At 40.5% G+C, this 22,985-nt stretch overlaps 1 protein-coding gene across 1 annotated transcript in view; it reads right to left on the reverse strand.

Moving 5' to 3' along the window:
- Window positions 1–13,597: 13,597 nt before the first annotated feature.
- LOC136882144 (uncharacterized) overlaps window positions 13,598–22,985 on the reverse strand; it is a 504,614-nt gene continuing 495,226 nt past the window's right edge. Inside the window, exons 5-6 of the mRNA XM_067154689.2 lie at window positions 15,084–15,190; window positions 13,598–13,720 (exon numbers count right to left, since the gene is read on the reverse strand). Of these exons, the coding sequence (XP_067010790.1) occupies window positions 13,598–13,720; window positions 15,084–15,190 (230 nt within the window). The remainder of the gene's footprint in view (window positions 13,721–15,083; window positions 15,191–22,985) is intronic.

Below are 22,985 nucleotides of genomic sequence, written 5' to 3' on the forward strand. Positions count from 1 at the left end.
GGGCAAGGTTCGACTACTCATCTGACTTCTTCGTTTTTCCATGGGTATTGGTTGTCAGGTTATTTCTTCAGCCATCTCATTCATTTCGGCAGAGTGCGGATCCACCAGGATCCTACCAGTTTACTCGGACATCTCTTCTATATGAACTTCCTTATTCACAAATACAGGCAACATCTTGAGTTCAACCTGAAACTTGAACAGAATGGTTAGATCGAATTCGTACATATTTTTTAAATCCACTGTTATAGATTAATACTGGCCTGTGTAAATTTTATATCGCTCAATGCTATACTTAGTTTGTTAACGTATTTAGGCCTCAACTTCTTCAATTTTATGAGCTTTAATTCGGATATACGGGCTGAGCTCTCTATTTCTTCACGATCCTTTTTGTACTCTTCAACAATCGACATTTAAAACAAATTCCAACTTCATTATTTCAATAAAAAACGAGGCTGCTTTCCATAAGCTACATAACTACGATCCTGATTTCTTTACATCTGGTTTTGACATTGAGGAACGTTATCACAGAGATCCACAAAGGAACACACGCTACTATTGTTTGTTCTTTCCACTTGAAATACGTCACGCCACACGCCTGTTAGATAATTAAATGCATATAATTCCGGCTCAGTCCATGGCCTCCTTAATGTCTGTTATACTAGATGTGATGTCTGGCCGATTTTCTTCTCAACTGTTACTGCAAGTATTTATTGATACCCGCTTGTGACTACACGGTTTTACACGCGGTCCGATGTGTACCAAGGGGTTCCGAGCTTGATCTATCGATTCTCATCCATAAGATCTACTATCAATTCGCGAGTTGTGTCGGCTCATCTCTTACGAATATATAAATTCGCCGCACATCAACAGTTATTTTACCACCATGCCGACCACATGCATTTATCATGCTTATGACCTTCAATGACTCCCTGACATGTAATTGCACGTCATTGGAAGGTCATAATACATACATACATACATACATACATACATACATACATACATACATACATACATACATACATACATACATACATACATACATACATACATACATACATACATACATACATACATAAATAAATAAATAAATAAATAAATAAATAAATAAATAAATAAATAAATAAATAAATAAATAAATAAATAAATAAATAAATAAATAAATAAATAAATAATGTTGTTGGCTTTACGTCCCACTAACTACTTTTACGATTTTCGGAGGCTCTGAGGTGCTGGAATTTAGACATACAGGAGTTCCTTTACGTGCCAGTAAATCTACCGACACGATGCTGACTGAGCCCGCATCGAACTTGCCAAGTAGCTTCAGAGTGCCAGCACCTCAACCGTCTGAGCTACTCATCCCGGCAAAAGCCAAATATAAATAAATAAGTCCAAACCTTATATCATGTGTATAAGTACAGGCCGTGAAAGCATCAATGGTAACATCTTAATTGGAGTTTGGGAGGCTGGCACACAGTGAGCCACCTAGGCCTAGCATGGGGATCGGCCCGTGGTCACGATATCAATTTCTATTTACGACAATTCATCGTTAAAACTAATTCAAATGACAAGAGATTTTACAGCCTGATTAATCGACTGTTGTTATGTGTGTTCCAATTTAAAATTACTGGAAGGGTCAAAGATGTTTTACCAGAACTTTTGAAAGTACCGCAGTGGCTGCTTTGTTTCCTAACAGATCAAGACCATTTTAAGAAAGTAGAAACCTTACTGAATAGAATTCCTGAAGGAGAAAGATCCACCACTGCATACAAACTGATTCAAAAAATTATACACAATACGGTACACCTTCCAATGCTTTAGGTTTCATTTGGACCATGCAAAACAATTCTTAATAAATAACACACTTCATCTGAAGACGAAACTGGCTTGCGGCAAAGCTCATCAGTGAACTACTTCTTGAGTATTTAAGGATGTTTAATATTATAAAACACCACCTGTTAGTGTATAATCTTATTCACTGACTGTGGAGTTTAATAAAAATGATAATAAGAACGCAGACTTTAGGAAGTATGGAATAGTTACTCGAATTTTGTTTTATTTTGTGAGGTAATTTACCTGAAATTAAATGATTGAAGATCGTTTCAGAATATTGGTAAAGTGTCTTTGCACAGCAGTTTATATTCCCTTAATCTCACGAGGAGCGGCCAGAACCTGCGTGCAACGATTTCAACCTGTGAGAGGACACTCAACAGTAACTCGTGTAAAAGGGTTTAGGTCAATACGCTTTCATTTTGGAAAACAATGAGTTCAAATATCATGACGCATGTTCTGCTTGAGACCAAGTACAGGTGATAGAACACTAAAAGGCGAACACATTTCCGAAAAATGGATGAATTCTCGGTTCCAATGCAACGCATATCAATTACTTGGAGAATTACGCAGCAGTCAACCGGCGCGATAACCGACTGGTCACCGTTCTTGTCTCGAACTTCGACCACATGAATTCGAGTCTCGTCGCAGCTAAACAATTTGTACAACATTTATTATTTGAAGATAAGAATGCAAAATAAAAATATTAAGCCAACTGCAGTAAACTTTACGTTCCTTCACTCTCGGAGACAAGCACGCTGACCCCTCAGCCACCGCTCCGGTTGACTGCGGTGAAATATTTCAAGTCGTATATGGGTTGGATTGAAATCGGGGATGAATACATTTTTCGGAAATGTTTAAATAAAATGTGTTCGCCTTTTAGTGTTCTATCACATCCACCTTGGTCCGAAGTGGATCCTGCGTCATGACATTTGAACTCATTGTTTTCCAAAACGAAAGCGTACTCACCTAATCACTTCTACACGAGTTACTGTTGAGTGTCCCCCAACAGCGACATTGAATCTTGTTGAAATCTGTTGGACCCAAGGACAGGCCTCTCCTTGTCAGTTCATAACTTTTGATATGGACTGTACGTAGTCTCTCAGCTTCTGGTTTTTGGTAAAATAATGTCATATATCGGGGCTTGAAAGACCCCTCCCCATTCATATTAACAACAGTTCACAAAACATGGTTGAACATGCATCAGGCAAGGCAAGTTGTGCATTTCCGATTCTATCAGTAAATCTTTCTTTCTTAATCTGGTTACCCTCCAGTGTTGGTTTTTACCTAGCACTCAGCGGGGGATCTCACTCCTACCGCCTCAAGGGCAGCGTCCTGGAGCGTGAGACTTCCGGTCTGGGAATACAACTGGGAAGGAGGACTAACACCCCGCCCAGGAGGCCTCACCTACTATGCTGAAAAGTGGCCTTGTAGGGGGATGGGAAGATTGGAAGGGATAGAGGGAAGGAAGCGGCCGTGGCCTTAAGTTAGGTACCATCCCGGCATTTGCCTGGAGGAGAAGTGGGAAACCACGGAAAATCATTTCGAGGATGGCTGAGGAGGGAATCGAGCCCTCCTCAACTCAGTTGACCTCCGGAGGCTGAGTGGATCCCGTTCCAGCCCTCGTACCACTTTTCAAATTTCGTGGCAGAGAGGGGAATCAAACGCGGACCTCCAGGGGTGGGAGCTAATCACACTAACCACTACACCACAGAGGCGGACCCATCAGCAAATATGTATACACACAATTATTCTGTATCGAGGTGGCTGTCCGGTATAAATAGCAGGACATGGATGTAAAGTTTCGAAAATACAGTAATAAAACCAAATTTTTGTTAGTTTGTTTTTTCGTTGGGTACTCAGCCTGAAAGCCTTCAGTTGTCCTAAGTGGTTTACGTGTGGGGAGTGGGGTAGTTTCCTGTTGTTTTCCTCACCGAGCCAAACGTTCCTATTACACTGACTGACAGAGCAAATGCAACACCAAGAAGGAGTGGTCAGAACTTTATGCCAATTGCAGGGTAGACTGACGTCACTGAGGTATGCTCATGATGTGAAATGCGCCGCTGTGCTGCGCACGTAGCGAACGATAAATGGGACACGGCGTTGGCGAATGGCCCACTTCGTACCGTGATTTTTCAGCCGACAGTCATTGTAGAACGTGTTGTCGTGTGCCACAGGGCACGTGTATAGCTAAGAATGCCAGGCCGCCATCAACGGAAGCATTTCCAGCAGACAGACAACTTTACGAGGGGTATGGTGATCGGGCTGAGAAGGGCAGGTTGGTCGCTTCGTCAAATCGCAGCCGATACCCATAGGGATGTGTCCACGGTGCAGCGCCTGTGGCGAAGATGGTTGGCGCAGGGACATGTGGCACGTGCGAGGGGTCCAGGCGCAGCCCGAGTGACGTCAGCACGCGAGGATCGGCGCATCCGCCGCCAAGCGGTGGCAGCCCCGCACGCCACGTCAACCGCCATTCTTCAGCATGTGCAAGACACCCTGGCTGTTCCAATATCGACCAGAACAATTTCCCGTCGATTGGTTGAAGGAGGCCTGCACTCCCGGCGACAGCTCAGAAGACTACCATTGACTCCACAGCATAGACGTGCACGCCTGGCATGGTGCCGGGCTAGAGCGACTTGGATGAGGGAATGGCGGAACGTCGTGTTCTCCTCTCCGATGAGTCACGCTTCTGTTCTGTCAGTGATAGTCACCGCAGACGAGTGTGGCGTCGGCGTGGAGAAAGGTCAAATCTGGCAGTAACTGTGGAGCGCCCTACCGCTAGACAACGCGGCATCATAGTTTGGGGCGCTATTGCGTATGATTCCACGTCACCTCTAGTGCGTATTCTAGGCACGTTAAATGCCTACCGCTACGTGCAGCATGTGCTGCGGCCGGTGGCACTCCCGTACCTTCAGGGGCTGCCCAATGCTCTGTTTCAGCAGGATAATGCCCGCCCGCCCACACACTGCTCGCATCTCCCAACAGGCTCTACGAGGTGTACAGATGCTTCCGTGGCCAGCGTACTCTCCGGATCTCTCACCAATCGAACACGTGTGGGATCTCATTGGACGCCGTTTGCAAACTCTGCCCCAGCCTCGTACGGACGACCAACTGTGGCAAATGGTTGACAGAGAATGGAGAACCATCCCTCAGGACACCATCCGCACTCTTATTGACTCTGTACCTCGACGTGTTTCTGTGTGCATCGCCGCTCGCGGTGGTCCTACATCCTACTGAGTCGATGCCGTGCGCATTGTGTAACCTGCATATCGGTTTGAAATAAACATCAATTATTCGTCCGTGCCGTCTCTGTTTTTTCCCCAACTTTCATCCCTTTCGAACCACTCCTTCTTGGTGTTGCATTTGCTCTGTCAGTCAGTGTACATATCACTCTGCCAAGCCAACGGGAATCTCACACTATTTTTATACCATTCACAAAAGGATTGGCTGAATAAGGAATGACACTATTACCGAGTAGCGGCGACTAGGAATTAAAAGAGCGGGGGAAAAATTGTGTATATATATAGATATATATATCTATATATCTATATATATACCATAACAGTACAAGGGTTTGTGGGATATAGCGGTCATACAAAATGGTAAGTTTTTAATGCTCTCTGAGAATTAATAAGAAGAAGAGCAAGTAGTATCATCAGAGATGATAAATATTGCACAATAGAAATAAAGAAAGGAATTGGCATACCAAAAGGAGGCTTTAAGAAAAAAATCAAAATTTCTTTGTGGACCACTAAACAAATAATTGAGGAAAAGATTTGCTAAGTGTTATATTTGGAGCGTAGCGCTGTATGGCGCAGAGATTTAGACATTGCGAAAGGAAGATGAGAGAAGATTGGAGGCACTAGAGATGTCGGTTTGGAGGAGAATAGAACAAGTGAAATGGGAAGACCGGGTAAGGAATGAGGAGATATTACGAAGAGTTGGAGAAGAACGAAGTATGTTGCGAATCATTAGAAGGAGAAAAATGAACTGGATCGGACATTGTTTGAGGAGGGACTGTTTACTGAAAGAAGGAATGGTGAAAGGCAAACGAGGAAGAGGAAAGAAAAAAATATCAAATGTTGGACAATGTCAAACTAAATCAATATTGGGACATGAAAAATTTGGCGCAGGACAGGCAACAGTGAAAGAGGTTCATCCCATGACAAGACCTGCCATAAGGCAGAATACCTAGATGATGATGATGATGATGATGATAATGAGCGAATTTCGACAGAGAGATAGAGGTTTGACAGTTTACCAACTTAAGTGCGGTAGTAATAGTTTTTTGGAGACTTTGATTCAATGCTGCACAATAAAACTTTCACCAGAGGAACAATATTACACATGTATTACAATTAAATAGAAGTACGGCGTAGTTATAGAATTAGAAATAATCTAGTATTTGTGTACACACTAAGAAACAAACACACTTGAGCCAATGCCACAATGACAAATGCGCACGGCAAGCGGGAGAAACATACCATAGTGTCCATGATCTTGGCAAACAGAAAATTACCCTTGCTACCCTTCCTCACAGCACAGATAAAGTCTCCACTACTTGTTGTGGTGCTATACAAGTCGGTTAGACGCCACGAGCGACATTTTGTGCGTATTTCCGTTAATAATTTTGTTAATAATTACAGAAAATAAAGGGAAGATTTAGCTGATAAGACAACAGGGCTTGTACACAAATTCTTTTTTAAGTAATTCATGCAATTCCTAGTTTCAGCTGGCTGAAATGGAATATAAAGTTTGCTCCAAAAAGTGGGGGTAGGAGCGAGTGCCACCTCGCCCCCCTAATCGCTGCTACTGCTACTAGCATCACTCATACCTCAGTCACTTTCATATTGCCAAAGCCAAGGATGAGAGTGAGGCAGGTTAACGAAAGTAACAAATTTGTTGTAGCCCACACCAGAAAAAATAGCGCACTGTAAACACTGGTTCTCACCAGAAAAGATGTACGAAGTTTGTAACTTACTTGAAATATCCTCAATTAGTTTCCCCCAAAAAATTTCCCAGGTTTCTGATTCTCGAAGTACGGAATGCGTTTGAAACCTGTTCTGTCGATTTCTCCAATAATACTTTCCAGAATTGTAGCGTGCAAATTGTGACATTTCCTTGAAATATCTCTAGTCGCTTTCGCCAGCAACTCATTCTAGGACTGAGATGATTGAAAAACGGAATTTGGATTAGTACTGACATTTTTTCCATAATTCACGATCCATCTCATGTGGCATCAGCGGAACACTTCAGCGCAATGCTGGACTGGAAAGGAGCTCTTTAGGACTTGGTGTCAGCGGTATGACCTAGTTTCTGGCTTCTCATCAAGGTGGCGGCTGGTTGAATCCGATTCACTGCAAATGCCAATAAATTAATGAAGTTAATTCGATGTAAAAATTGGAGGACTGATGCTATGATCACGAAATTAGTAGTCTCGAAGAACAACAAGATTTATTAGTCTGTTAAGAGTGGATGTTCTTTCTGTTCCCATGCACAAGTTGTATCATCAGTACCACCCTAATTCACCCGAGGATTTGCACCTACACCTGTTCACCACAACACCACCTGGTGCAGCAGATTCATGACCTTTTAGCCATGTTGTGCAATGTTGGCACGAAAATTAATGGGTTGGCTCGTAAGTCGTGGCGTTCCTTAAGAGAAGATTTTGCGTGGAAAACAAAATGTTTTGGCAATGTGTTTTATGTTATACGATAAAGAATTACGTACTCTACAAAACATTGTGTTTAGTTTTTACGCCGATATAAGTTTTGCTCATTTCAGGTCCTTAAAATGGAATATCAAATCGACAAAAAAGAGCATTTTCGACACAAGCCTTTTGTGCTCAATCGAGGTGGCAAAGGCAGAGAACTGCTCGATAGATTTGCGAAGTTTATGGCAAAGAAGCGATGCCTCTTAGGTTGGCTCAAAATTGGTTTCAGAGATTAAAAGAGGTCAATTTTGACCTCGAGGACATGCACCGCACCGGACGCTCCGTTCAGTTCGATGAGGAGCGACTGAATCACCTTATTCACGAAGATCCACGCCACATAACGAGGGAACTGGCAGAGATAATGGAATGCTCCCACAGTACCTTCACTCGGTGGGAAAGGTTCAAAAGTTGTAGGCATGTGTTGCGCATGCTTTAAACGACAACAACAAAAATCAACGAGTCATGATCGCTTCCAGTTCGGTTGCCCGTCATCGCTCAACACATGGAAACAAAGAGCGATTCCTCTTTTGAATTGTTGCTGATAATGAAAACTGGTGCCTGTATGCCAATGTGAACCAGATGGCTTAGCCCCAGCAAACGGGTGACACCGCAATCAAAACAAGGTCTTCACTCACGCAAAACGTTGTTGTGTGTATGTTGGGACTGGGAAGGCATGATCCAATACGAATTCCTTAATCGGAACCAAACAGTGAAGGCGCAGGTTTAGGTTCAGCAATTGCAATGAGTCAACAACTCTATCCAGAAAAAATGATCTGATTGGCGACATGGCGTTCTTCTGCGAAATGACAACACCCGGCCTCACGTCGCCAATATAACACAGGAAGTCATTCAGACGCTTGGCTGGGAAGTGCTGCCACATCTTCAATATTGTCATGACTTGGTGCCGTCCGATTTCCATCTGTTCTGATCCCTCTCGAATGCAATGCAATGCTTGGCGTTTTGGTCAATAATGATGTGGAACTGAAGGCTTGGTTCGTCGATTTCTTCGAGTCAAAACCAGATGATTTCTACCGTCGAGGCAATGAAAAACTTGAACGTTGGGAAGAAGTTGTGAACAGCATTGGAGAATACATGATTGATTAATGTATATATATTGTTTATTAAAACAACGCGAAGACTTACGGGCCATACCATTACTTTTGCGTGGCTTCCAAGCCACGTAGGAATTGAGGGAAATTGAGTAAACAAACCAGTACTTTTACTTCGTAGACCTGTGAATGTACCCGCTAGGATTGTTTATTCTCAGCTACGTCGAACCATCTTGACGTACTGGGAATTGGAGTGACTGGCTATCCGAACTCCCAACAAGTTGAGAGCATTTATAGACACTACTACTGTGTGCCACTCCTCTTTCCCGCTTTCACGGAGGTAGGCTGTACCTTTGTGTACGTTGAGGATAGGTCATGGATATTCTACGCTATCTTACCTCCTGAAGAGGGAAGAAACCCCCTCAGTGTGAGGGTGTTCTGATCTTTCTGGCCTAAGATGGAGCCTCGGTCTGCAGGAGGCACTCGAACTGATACTAGCCGATGACGCGAATACTGCCAATCTGGTCGTTCGAATTATGTATGAGAGTAGTTTGATCAAGGGCATATACATTGCAAGTGTTCTGTTGCTTAGGGAACTTACGTTCCATTTTGATGCGTTTGTGACTTTTTAGGCTTAACAAAATAAGTTTCGCTTTATTTTTAAATTCATATTCAGTTCTTCGTTGAATAAATGCATTTATTTTATTATAATTGTTTCTATTTAAAATGCTCAGAGAGGGTGATTACCTAGTTGTACTTCGTCCTAGATCCAAAATCACCACCACCATGTCCGTCGTTTATTACAAATGTAGAATATACTTTGAAAATAAGTTAATTTAAATGAAACACATTTTGATGATGAAATTTGTCTTGCATCGTTTCGTTTTCAAGCCGAATTTGTTGTACGGAAGTGAAATCTGGGTGCACTTTGCATTTCTTGTTCAGAAGTTGGAATGATTCGGGAATGATTGCTTGTGCAAATTAGATGGGGACATGGCTGCATGGTACTTGTAATGGGGGAATAAAGCCCAGGTAATGAAAAGAGCTACATGGGTGAAGCTGTGCGTATCAACCGGGTTCAGTGGTGGGAATGGAGGTGAATAGATTATCTTGAAGAATAATTGAGGCTATACAGGCAATAATGGCCTAAACAATCATATATATTATTTCAGTAGTATAGATCCCTTTTGCGGCGCTCACAAGTAACCGATCGTGACAAATGAGCATTCAAAAGAAAGATAATATATATTGGCAGAGACAAATTTGTAGTCTCATTTCATAAATATCGATAATTTATTTTAAAAAGGAGTTTAAAAATTGTACGAAGTGTGCGATTTGCAAACACAATTGTTGTAGAAAAAAACTCGCCATCATTGCTGTCCACTTCACATTTTAGCTGCTGGGACGCCTGGTTTATGTCATTATAATATGCTGTTAATTATCAGTTAAGAAAGGAATTATAGTAACATCAAAAATTACTTCCTGAACATTCGTCAGTATGATAATCCACTTGCATTTGCTTCCGTTCAAGTGGATACCATATATGTTAAAAAATCAAAGATTAAATTTAATGGTAAGTAAGACTGTCTGATATTGTACTGATCTGTGTATTCCTTAGTTCACCAGGGGGCTACTCCTCCGCACACTTTATGAACATGCGATATTTCACGCGCGGGTAGTAGTTGGAAATGAAGTGCGATATCGGGGCTTTTAATATTCTCTTCATGTATCGGAATCTGGTACACAAACATGCTGTTGTGCTGCCATATCCTGTGTGTTGGTGGCAGATGGTTTTGACCTCTGTTGACAGTGAGTTTAGGCCATAAAGGGCTATTATATGGCGATATTGTGCTTCATCCAAGAATGTTGGTTAGGCCACTATTGAGCTGATAGCTCCAATTGGATGGTGTTCTGCATCACTGGATCAAGCGCCAAAATATATTTTTTAGATTATCATTCCATCTGGTGGCTAAATGTGTAAACTTATACAGTTTATTGTTGGAAATTTCGTTTTCGACATCTTTTTACGGGTAATTAATTTTGACCAAACGCCACCTCCTCTGTCAATAAATTACAATTTTGCATCGATTGACAAACGACCAATTTGTTAAGAAGGAAACCGTACATTTCAGTTTCAACTCAATTCAATGAAACTTAAAAGCATTTCAGTCTGACGAACACACAAGTAAAATATAATATTATACTATAAAACATACTTTTAAAAACAGACACATTATTAAACAAGGAATTAAATACACAGTATTAAAAACAAACAATAATATGTTTAGTTCTTGAAAGAACATCGTCAGATTCTATCAATTCACATTTAATATTGTTACGTGCCAGCCCCGTGGTAGCCCCTTCCGGTATTTCCAGGGAGGAGTTGGTGACTCACACGACATGGAATCTCACAGCCGGCTTGTGGGGTGGGGCCGGCCTTCCCGTGTATTGTTCTCGGCGGCCGGCTTACCTGTGAGTTTCTTGGAGATTCAACGGGAATGTTCTGCCTCTAGTTACCTCGCGAAAATTCTGGCTCAGATCACCCGAGCTATAAAAAGAGAGGCTAGCCGCGGACAGTGGTGGAGTCAGTGTAACGCTCAGTGAGTTGGGGTTCGGTAGCTGGGCTGAGGGCGACATAGGTTTTGGCTGTCGCTAGTGTCCCACAGAGGGCTCAACGAGCGTGTTGTTGTTGTGGTGTCGGAAAGTCCAGTGAGTGTGGTGGATACGATAGAACGGAAGACTGTACTGTGTGTCCGAGTAAATCTGTGAACTGCGGATCACCCTGAGCCAGCGAGGAAATCCGCTATCGTGAGTGCGAGGATAAATGGACCTGTGTTAATTTTCGCTGTTGTGAGTATCGTCCTGCTGTTGAATACTGTTGAGCTATTTAGTTGTCCACTGCACGTTACTATGTGTGGACTCGAATCAACGAACAACCGTCGTGTGTAGACTGGCCTGTAGCCCTGTGTTCAGATCCAGCTGTCTACACACAGCTGCTGCAGGAGGTGACTGGACTTGGGGAAGTGAAAGTAAGGATTAAGTGTCCCCAGTCCCCAGGTAGAGTAGCGGGCTGGAACTCCTGCTGCGCCGTAAGGAAGAGCAACTTGTAAATAGATAGTTATTAGTAAGTGTGGCCATTCATAACTGGTTAGAATTGTGTGTGTAAATATGCGTGTGTGCATCCTGAAATAAATTAGACTAATGAAACAGATTCTTAACAATATGAAGCCCTGGAGTGGCGACAAAGCAAGGCTTCATTATGATGTGTTCCAAATTTCAAATTCATAGACGTTTGGACAGAAGTTTACATACATTTTTCCAAATATTGAATGTGACTTGGTAGAATCTGATGACGAAACATGTCATTGTTTGTTTAATAGTGTGTACTTTATTCCTTGTTTAATAAGTGGTTTCTTTTACACTTATGTTACATGTAGTGTTTATATTGGAATTGTGTGTTCGACAGAGTGAAAAGCTTGTAAGTTACATTTAATCACCAATTCTGAGACGGTAGAGGAATGTGATCAATATAACAGACGATGTAGTATTTTACAGAATATAATCCAGACTTAAATGAGGAATACAATTTGTTAAGATATAGCGTATTCTACACTGCACTGATGTTATATTGTCAAATCGATTCACTAAATGACAATTTTGTTGGTTAGTCAAGTGATGCAAAACAAAAAACGTAAATGAACCGGAGTAAATCATCAAATGACTAAGCGCAATTATTTCAGATTACGACAATATATTTGAAATAGCACTAATGTCAATACATTAATAAGAAAATTGATGTTCTTTTATTAATTTTAGTATGTAGTACTTTACGTTTAACAGGAAAGATTCATTAATACAAAAGATGTAAATATCTCGGGATGTATTTTTGGCGCGTGGACAAATAATGCATAGCACCATCGAACTGAGGGTAAGTCAAGCAGAAGGAGAGCAATGCGACGAAGGCTAGATGGAGTTTTTAAAGATTTAAGAGGACTTGTACGTGATACTGCACCAATATTTCCTTTTACTCATGGTATCCCTGCTACTGGAATTTAGAATGCACAAAGTTGTAATTATTATGATAGTTTCACTATACATTTAGAAGTATTTTAAACCCATAAATGTTATGGTTTTCCAAAAATTACCTTTGTTATAAATTTTTAATGCGCTTTTGTAATATTCAATAAATTATGTCGCTTCATAGGAAGGTGCATGTCACCCAGAATCTACTCAAGATACAGAGGTGACATTTTGTACAGAATTCCTAGGCAGACATAAGATTAATGTAGACCATTTTTAAGACTCAAGGTGAAATATTTCCCATGTTTATTTAGGACCAACCACTGAAAATGTTCAATATTTTTTTGTTTGTAAATATAAAAATTCACACTGTGAAATTCTCATACTCTAGAAATGCAACAATGGTCTATTTTGAATACCAGATTCATTCATTCTAGTAAAGTTCCTGGTTTCTGAGATGCATGTACCAACCCATGAAGTGAGAAAATTTATTGAATGTTATAAAAACATATTCAATTAATTTAACAAAAGTATTTTTTTGGAACACAACAATTTTAATGTGTTTAAAATATTTCTAAATGCACAGTGAAATTATTGTAATAATTATAACCCTGTGTATTCTAAACTTCAGTAACAGGAGTACCATGAATAAAAAGAAATATTGGATCATTTCCTATGATATTCAAGTACAAGTACCGTTAAAAGAAAGAGGTGTGGATTCGAGCTAATTGCAAGCAGAGGATTGTGAAGCACTTAGTTAACTGACAGAGGTTTGCAGGCAGAAAGCTGTAACCGTCTCTAATCTGTTTGATGAGTTTCCCAGAAGCCAGTCTAGTCTCAACAGCAGTAATCCTATGGATCGTTAACAATTGACATTTTTATTCCACCTTGGATGGTATATCTTAAACAAAGTAATAAGCGTGTATTTGCAGTAAAGGTTCACGAGAAGCACGGCCGACGGGGGCCGACCGAGCTACCTGTTCCACTAAACATCCACCTCGTGACAGACTTCCATATAGTCCGGATCGTGCATGATGTCCTTGATCATGTCCTTGAGGATCGTGTAGCGAGGGAAGATCGGGTACACCTTCGAGTTCATGTACTCGTTCTGAAACAGAGACGTTCAAATACATCAGTCTCCAAAGTGACACATCTCCAATAAAAAGAATTTTAATGTTGAAAACATTCCTTAGCAGACAAAGTAGGGGTCCCCTTTCTAGGACAAAAATAAAATTAAGGAATTTCCTCAATTGCGCTGAAAGTTGAATGGATTATACACAATACGGTACACCTTCCAATGCTTTAGGTTTCATCTGGACCATGCAAAACAATTCTTAATAAATAACACACTTCATCTGAAGACGAAACTGGCTTGTGGCAAAGCTCATCAGTGAACTACTTCTAGAGGATTTAAGGATGTTTAATATTATTACTACCGGGCGAGTTGACCGTGCGCGTAGAGGCGCGCGGCTGTGAGCTTGCATCCGGGAGATAGTAGGTTCGAATCCCACTATCGGCAGCCCTGAAAATGGTTTTCCGTGGTTTCCTATTTTCACACCAGGCAAATGCTGGGGCTGTACCTTAATTAAGGCCACGGCCGCTTCCTTCCAACTCCTAGGCCTTTCCTATCCCATCGTCGCCATAAGACCTATCTGTGTCGGTGCGACGTAAAGCCCCTAGCAAAGAAAAAAATATTATTACTAGAGTCCGGATTATTAGGTGCTGATAGGTTAGAATGCAAACTTACTTAGGCCAGTAACAAGTGTACCCTACACTGTACAACGGTTATGCTATGAGATTTGCATAGATATTAGGGGTACAGCCTATAGAACCCCTTGAATTTATGGTACTCTTCCTACATTATGGTACAAGGGGTTGCATGACACTTCCTACAAACCAAATTACTTTACATTCTAACCTATTACCACCTATAAATCCGAGGTATAATTATTATTACACACCACCTGTTAGTGTATAATCTTATTCACTGACCGTGTAATTTAATAAAGATGATAACAGGAATGCTGACTTTAGGAAGAATGGAATAGTTACTCTAATATTGTTTTATTTTGTGAGGTAATTTACCTGAAATTTAAATGATTGAAGATTGTTTTAGAATATTGGTAGTGTGTGTTTGCACAGCTGTTTATATTCCCTTAATCTCATGAGGAGGGGGCAGACCCTGCCTGAATGATTTCAACCTGTGAGGGGACACTCCACAGTAACTCATATATAAGGGTTCAGGTCAACGCGCTTCCGTTTTCGGAGAGATTGAGGTTAAATGTCCTGACGCAAGATCTGCTTCGGACCAAGTAGAGGTGACAGAACACTAAAAGGCGAACAAATTTTACTTGTCACGTCCGCACTTCCGAAAAATTGATGAATCCGACCGCACAGGATGTTAATTTCTCTGGTGTATTCATGTTTTTACTTTCTAAATGTCTGCTGATACGTAAAAATGGGTTCGTTACCTTCAATTCTCGTATGAGGTTCCTCAAACCGGAGTACTTCTTCAACAGACGGTAGAGGTCGTTTGTCATCTGCGTATTTTCTGACTCAATCTGTAACGTCGTCATATCTGTGGAAAATCAAATAGAAAAAAATCAGTTTAAGTACAGCAAGAATACTGTAAATTTAAAAGGAGGAAGAAAAGGTAAATTTATAATTAATAATGTACCTACAGCATATTTATAATATATTTTTAACTTTTCAAATTTAAATGTTGACAGATGAAGCACGTAATGGACTTCTATACAATTTTGCAATTTTTTTTTTCTAGACTGACTGTAAAGTTTCAAAACATTAACGAAGAATGATTGATTATTATGTTCAAATAAGCAATAAATGTAAAGATCAGTTTTGAACTGGCATACTTTTATCAGAATAGCATTGTTCATCTGCTCAGAACATGGCTCACACTTCAGTTAATAATAAATTGGGCTGAGTAATTTCTGAATATTATTGTTACAAATGAAACATTGTCTGTTATATCACTCTTATTTTATTTCAAGGATGACTTGATAAGTACACACATATTTGCACAAACCTAACAAACTGTAAAAGGAAATCTTCCTGGCGGTGTCGCGAACAACCAAGTTCATGGGAGGAGGAAAACGATGTTGGTGAATTTACGCTAGAGGAAGTGGTAAGGAAGGTAAATACATTCCATTGTCGTAAAGCAGCAGGATTAGATGAAATTAGACCTGAATTGGTGAAGGGTAGTGGAAAGGCAGGGATAAAATGGCTTCATAGAGTAGTAAGATTAGCATGTAGTGTTGGTAAGGTACCTTCAGATTGGACAAAAACAGTAATTGCATCTATTTATAAGCAAGGGAACTGGAAAGAGTGCAAAAACTATTGAGGTATTTCATCGATTAGTATGCTAGACAAAGTATTCACTGACATCTTGGAAGGGAGGATGCGATTAGTGGTTGAGAGGAAGTTGGATGAAAACCAGTGTGGTTTCAGACCACTGAGGGGCTGTCATGATCAGATTTTCAGTATGCGCCAGATAATTGAAAAATGCTACGAGAGGAATAGGCAGTTGTGTTTATGTTTTGTAGATCTAGAGAAAGCATATGACAGGGTACCGAGAGAAAAGATGTTCGCCATTCTGGAGGTAGATTATTAAAATCAATCACAGGCATTTATCTTGACAGCTGGGCTGAGAACTGATGGTAGAACAGGTGGGAACAATGAAAAGAGGGTACTCGGAATGAGGAGATAAAGGCTCAGTTAGGAATGAACTCGGTGGATGAAGCTGCACGCATTGCAGAATAAGTTCTTGGTTCAGGATACTGACAGGGGTCAGACAAGGCTGTAATCTTTCACCTTTGTTGTTCGTAGTTTCCATGGATCTTCTGCTGAAACGTAGTAGGATGAAGTGTAGTAAGCAGTCTGGCCTATGTTGACGACATGGTCTTAATGGCAGATTGTGCCAAAAACCTGCAGTCTAACATCTTTGATCTTAAAAATAGGTGCAGTGGGTATGGTATGAAAATTAGCATTTCGAAGACTAAATTGATGTCAGTAGGTAAGAAATCCAAGAGAATTGAATGTCAGATTGGTGATACAAAGCTAGAACAGGTCGATAATTTCAAGTATTTAGGTTGTGTGTTCTCCCAGGATGGTAATATAGTAAGTGAGATTGAATCAAGGTGTAGTAAAGCTAATGCAGTGAGCTCGCAGTTTCGATCAGCAGTATTCTGTAAGAAGGAAGTCAGCTCCCGGACTAAACTAGCTTTACATCGGTCTGTTTTCAGACCAACTCTGCTTTACGGGAGCGAAGGCTGGGTGGACTCAGGATATCTTATTCATAAGTTATAAGTAACAGACATGGAAGTAGTGAGAATGATTGCTGGTATAAACAGATGGGAACAATGGCAGGAGGGTACTCGGATTGAGTAGATAAAGGCTTAGTTAGGGATGAACTCGGTGGATGAAGCTGTACGCATATACCAACTTCGGTGGTGGGGTCATGTGAAGCGAATGGAGGAGGACAGGTTACTTACGAGAATAACAGACTCTGTCATGGAGGGTAAGAGAAGTAAAAAGAGACCAAGATGATGATGTTAAGACTCAATTTCTAACGATTTAAGGATACGAGGTATAGAACTAAATGTGGCCATAGCACTAGCTGCAAACAGAGGATTGTGGCGACGTTTAGTAAATTCACAGAGGCTTGCAGACTGAACGCTGAATGGCATAACGGTCTATAATGATGTATGTATCTATAATAGTAATAATAATAATGATCATTCAGCATATGATTTAAAGTGTGCACCGTACTAGGAACAAAATGAGAAAAACATGTTCCGGGCAGAATTGTATATCTGGTAATCCTACTTCTTGGAAAATTTCTATTTCATTATATACTTATTTTTCAGCATTAACGCTCCACTTATTGAGCAATAATAATTACAGCTATTTCAGTATTTGCCAGATCGTTGTGATAACGCAACACGCTATTCAAATGTTTACAGTTTTTATAAACGAACTCTTTAACAGTTCTATTAACAAGATAACAACATTGAGACTCGCCTATCACCTCCAGCTTAGCGCTTCGTTGGCCCTGTAACAGCCGATCTACTTCGCTTGTTTCTTTCAGGAGGCTATGCTATTGCCTTGGCTTCCTGGATAACGGCCAAAACAATTGCTTGCCTCTACAAAACGCTTATTTATACAATCAAAGAAGCCATTTCACAGTTAGTCGAACAGTATTTAGTGCCTCACACGCTTCTGCAGGTCAGCAATATTGGAGGGGTGGGGCAAAACTGCCGACATCGCAACAACCGCTCTTCCTAAAATACAAGTCAAGTCCGCTTGAGGCCATTTACTGAACTAAGTGACCAGGCAGAATCCTCTTTGTATGGATGAAAGATAGTACTCACAAGTCATAGATTCTGTATTAGGACTTAAAGCTTTTGTAGGGAGGTTACCGAAGATACAGTCGTTCTGAAAGTTTTCCATCTGGCGCCCTAATTTGTTAGATCTGCAAATCTCATATCGTCCATGCCGTTAACACATACATTTCATTCTTAGTCCGTTCACCGTCTAAGGTTGATTTCTTCTCTGGATTCAGCGAGGGATTCAACCTTGGGCCTGAGACATTTGGTCGGGGATACAACTCGAAAGGAAGACAGTACCTCGCCCACCTGCTATACTGAACAGGGGCCTTGTGAGGGGATGGGAAGATTCGAAGGGATAGATAAAGGAGAGGGAAGGATGCAGTATGGCCTTAAGTTAGGTACCATCCCGGCATTTGCCTTGAGAAGAAGTGGAAAACCACGGAAAATCACTTCGACGTTGGCTGAGGTAGGAATTGAAACCCCTCTACTCACTTTACCTCCCGAGGCTGAGTGGACCTTGTTTCAGCCTTCGTACAACTTTTAAAATTTCGTGTCAGAGCTGGGAATAGAAGCCGGTCCTCCGGGGGGTGACAGCTAATCACCGTAACCACTACACCACAGAGGCGGAAGAAAATTAGATATTCAATAAATGAAAACATTCGTACATCTACGAAGTATGAGTACGATCTTGCTGCTTCAAGTGTAAAGTATTGGCCGGAAGAAAAGTTAATTAGTTACCGGTAATTCTTTCAATATCCGCCTTTCTGGTGGAGTAAAGAAAAAACATAGTGCAGCAGCCCCGAAGAGCTATAGCCCACCAAGTGACCGCTGCTCAGCCTGAACGCCTGAAGATTATGAGGTGTCATGTGGCCAGCACGACAAATCTTCTCGGCCGTTATTCTTGGCTCCTCAGTTGTAATCACGAAGGGTGAGTGGACCTTGAGCCAGCCCTCAGATTTTGGTAACAATTCTCTGACCTGGCCGGGAATAAAACCCGAAGCGTCCGCGTAAAAGGCAGGCATGCTAGTCCTACACCGTGGGGCCAGCCTCTGTGGTATAGCGGCTAGTGTGATTAGCTGAAATGGCATACACTCAACCTCTTGCCTATCCATTCCAACTGCGCATCCCCCACAATCCTCTGTTCAACATAGCAGGTGAAGCCGTCCGTGAGAGGTACTGCTCCTCCTGGCCAGTTGTACCCCCCGACCAAATGTCTCACGCTCCAGGACACTGACCTTGAGGCGGTAGAGGTGGGATCCCTCGCTGAGTCCGAGGGAAAAGCCAACCCTGGAGGGTAAACTGATTAAGAAAGAAAGAAAATTACAGTCGTATTTTTTATGATCTTTCAAATCCTCTTCATTGTATAATCAAATTGTTCAGTAGGCTTTGTGTTATGGTAATTCTTGAATGAAAAAAAGCATGTTGTTTGCTACCAAGCAATAAAAACAATATTCTTCCTAGCATTAAAAAGAAATAACTGGATAAATTAAACGATAGGTGACTGTCGAAATTATCAGTGCCTTTTGGATAAACTAAAGACAAGTGACTGTCTAAATTATCACTGTCGTTTGGATAAATTAAAGACAGGCGGCTGTCTAAATTATCACTGCCTTCTGGATAAATTAAAGACAGGTGACTGTCGAAATTATCACTGCTTTTGGATAAACTAAAGACAAGTGACTATCGAAAATATCACTGCCTTTTGGGTAAATTAGAAACAGCTGACTGTCGAAATTATCAGTGCCATTTGGATAAATTAAAGACAGGCGGCTGTCTAAATTATCACTGCCATTTGGATAAATTAAAGACAGGTGATTGTCGAAATTATCACTGCCGTTTGGATAAAAGACAGGTGATTGTCGAAATTGTCACTGCCATTTGGATAAATTAAAGACAGGTGATTGTCGAAATTATCACTGCCGTTTGGATAAATTAAAGACAGGTGATTGTCGAAATTATCACTGCCATTTGGATAAATTAAAGACAGGTGACTGTCGAAATTATCGCTGCCTTTTGGATAAACAAAGGAGGATGACTGTCGAAATTATCACTGCCTTTTGGATAAATTAAAGACAGGTGGCTGTCGGAATTATCACTGCTTTTGGATAAACTAAAGACAAGTGACTGTCGAAATTATCACTGCCTTTTGGATAAACTAAAGACAGGTGGCTGTCGGAATTATCACTGCTTTTGGATAAACTAAAGACAAGTGACTATCGAAAATGTCACTGCCTTTTGGGTAAATTAGAAACAAGTGACTGTCGAAATTATCACTGCCTTTTGGATAAATTAAAGACGAGTGACTGTCGAAATTATCACTGCCTTTTGGATAAATTAAAGACGAGTGACTGACTCACGTTTCAGGACGCTGTCCTCAAGGCAGTAGAGGTGGGATTCCTCGCTGAGTGCAAGGGAAAAACCAGCCCTGGACGGTAAAAAGATTTGGAAAGAAAGAAAATTACAGTCGTATTTTTATGATCTTTCAAATCCCCTAAATTGTATAATCAAATTGTTCAGTAGTCTTTGCATTATGATAAAATCTGAATGGAAAAATCATGTTGTTTGCTACCAAGCAATAAAGAACAATATTCTTCGTAAAAATAAAAAGACCGGGAGAGTTGCCCGTGCGGTTAGGGGCGCGCTGCTGTGAGCTTGAATCCGTGAGACAGTGGGTTCGAACCCCACTGTCGGCAGCCCTGAAGATGGTTTTCCGTGGTTTGCCATTTTCATACCAGGCAAATGCTGGGGATGCACCTTAATTAAGGCCACGGGCTCTTCTTTCCCACTCCTAGCCCTTTCCTATCCCATCGTCGCTATAAGACCTACCTATGTCAGTGCGACGTAAAGCAAATTGTATAAATAAATAAATAAATAAATAAATAAATAAATAAATAAATAAATAAATAAATAAATAAATAAATAAATAAATAAATAAATAAATAAATAAATAAATAAATAAATAAATAAATAAATAAATAAATAAATAAATAAATAAATAAATAAATAAATAAATAAATAAATAAATAAATAAATAAATAAAATAAATAAATAAATAAATAAATAAATAAATAAATAAATAAATAAATAATACATCTGAAGGTTTCAGAGGCACACATCAGGGTACCAGTAACAGCGATTGGAAATTAATGCGCGGGTGGGGGTGGGACGCACAAAAATTTATAGAAAACAAAATACTGTAAAATGTGATCAAAGCGGAACTAGGATAAAGCGAAAACTTGTCCACTACGGAATATTTTCTCGGTCTCGGCGAAGCTTACGGCGGTATAATGTTCTTAATTTTGTAAAATGCGGAATCTCCTCAACGCGGAAATGAAGAAATTCTTTAAAATCTACTTGCACAATGCGGAAAATACAGTGATTTCCGTTCATCGGTTGAATAAATTGGATAAATTAAACGACAGGTGACTGTCGAAATTATCACTGCCTTCTGAATATTACTTTGAATTGCTTTCTAGGGGAATAATAGCGAGAAAAATGAGCGTCAGGAAACGGTGCCTAGGTTAATGATAATACCACGATGAGAGTTTTACCATGGTTTCGTAACGCCTGATATTTAACGAAATTATTACAACCGGGCACAACACTGCATGTACGAGGCATGATCGTGGGAGGTGTAATTTTGTGCGGGTAAATTTGTGTGTGGGTATATATCACCCTGTGTTGTTAGTCCACTCGCAGTAATTCATTGTCAGACCACAACGACTTCCTTATCCTAATATATGTTACGTCTGGCCAGCGATCGACGTGCTAGTAATATGGATTGATGAGCCATAGGCAGACCGCAAACAGCTCTCGGCCGAGAACACTTCCACGAGGAACTGTTACATTTTGTAAACGAGGGACCTTTCTGTAAACCGCAACAGAACTGAGTCCACCTCACAACCATTGCTCTTAGTCCACTTTCAAGCGAGGTCGCTTCATGCTCTCTACGAGAAATATAAAAAAATTTACGAATATACAGTTCTTTGAGGAAAGAACAGACAAATGTACTGTCAACGCACACATCAGGGATCATTAGCGGCGACTGGAAATTAATTTTATTTTATAGAAAACAAAATACAGTAAAATGTGCTCAAAGCGGTACTTGAATAAAGCGAAAACTTGTCCACTACTGAATATTTTCTCGGTCTCGGCGGAGCTTACGGCGTTACATTGCTCTTGATTTTGAATAATGCGGAATATCCTCAACGCGGAAATGAAATAATTCTTTAAAATCTACTTGCACAATTCGGAAAAGCAGTGAGGTTTGGGTCTGTTAAGATGGCAGCACTGAGGTTAGCCATGTTTACTTGTTTAAACTCCGTGGCAAAACAAGTGCACGTGTTTAGGACTGTCAAAAAGCACGCGGATTTCAAATTCCGCGCCCACGTGGTTTGGACCTGACAGCTGTCAAAAAGCACGTGGATTTTAAATTGCCCGCCACCATGTGCATAAGGTGGCAGTATTGAAGTTTAGCCCCGTCAAGATGGGAGCACTGAGGTTAGCCACGTTCACATGTTTAAAATTCCGCGCCCACGTGGTTAAGGATGGCGGCTGTCATCTTCACAGATTTACATTCAAAGATAAAGGGTAGGATTCTCCACCTGTTCAATACTACTTAAAATGTGATATAATTAAATGTCACATTTTTATTGTCAATTTTTAGGTACCGGTTTCGGCATTTTTATGCCATCAGCAGCCTAGGGTTAAGCAAACAAGGACATTCAGTAAATTACATATGTATGCACACAGATAAACCTTCTCAAATACCTAACAAATTTATAATTGCGTCACAACATAAAACATTTGACTGCACAAATATCTACTATATATACCATAATAAAGTTCTAGAAAATAAGTAAAATTATCCTATATACAGAATTATAGTAGCCAACAAGTTTGTGTAAAATCTTCTTTCTTGACTATCTAAAAAGCTGATTAAAAACAGACTATTGACCTTGGAGCAATATATAAAATCTTTTTGAACGTTCTATCATGAGAGATTTTAGCATATATACATTATTA

This window comes from Anabrus simplex, chromosome 10 (genome assembly GCF_040414725.1).
Source record: "Anabrus simplex isolate iqAnaSimp1 chromosome 10, ASM4041472v1, whole genome shotgun sequence".
NCBI lineage: Eukaryota > Metazoa > Arthropoda > Insecta > Orthoptera > Tettigoniidae > Anabrus > Anabrus simplex.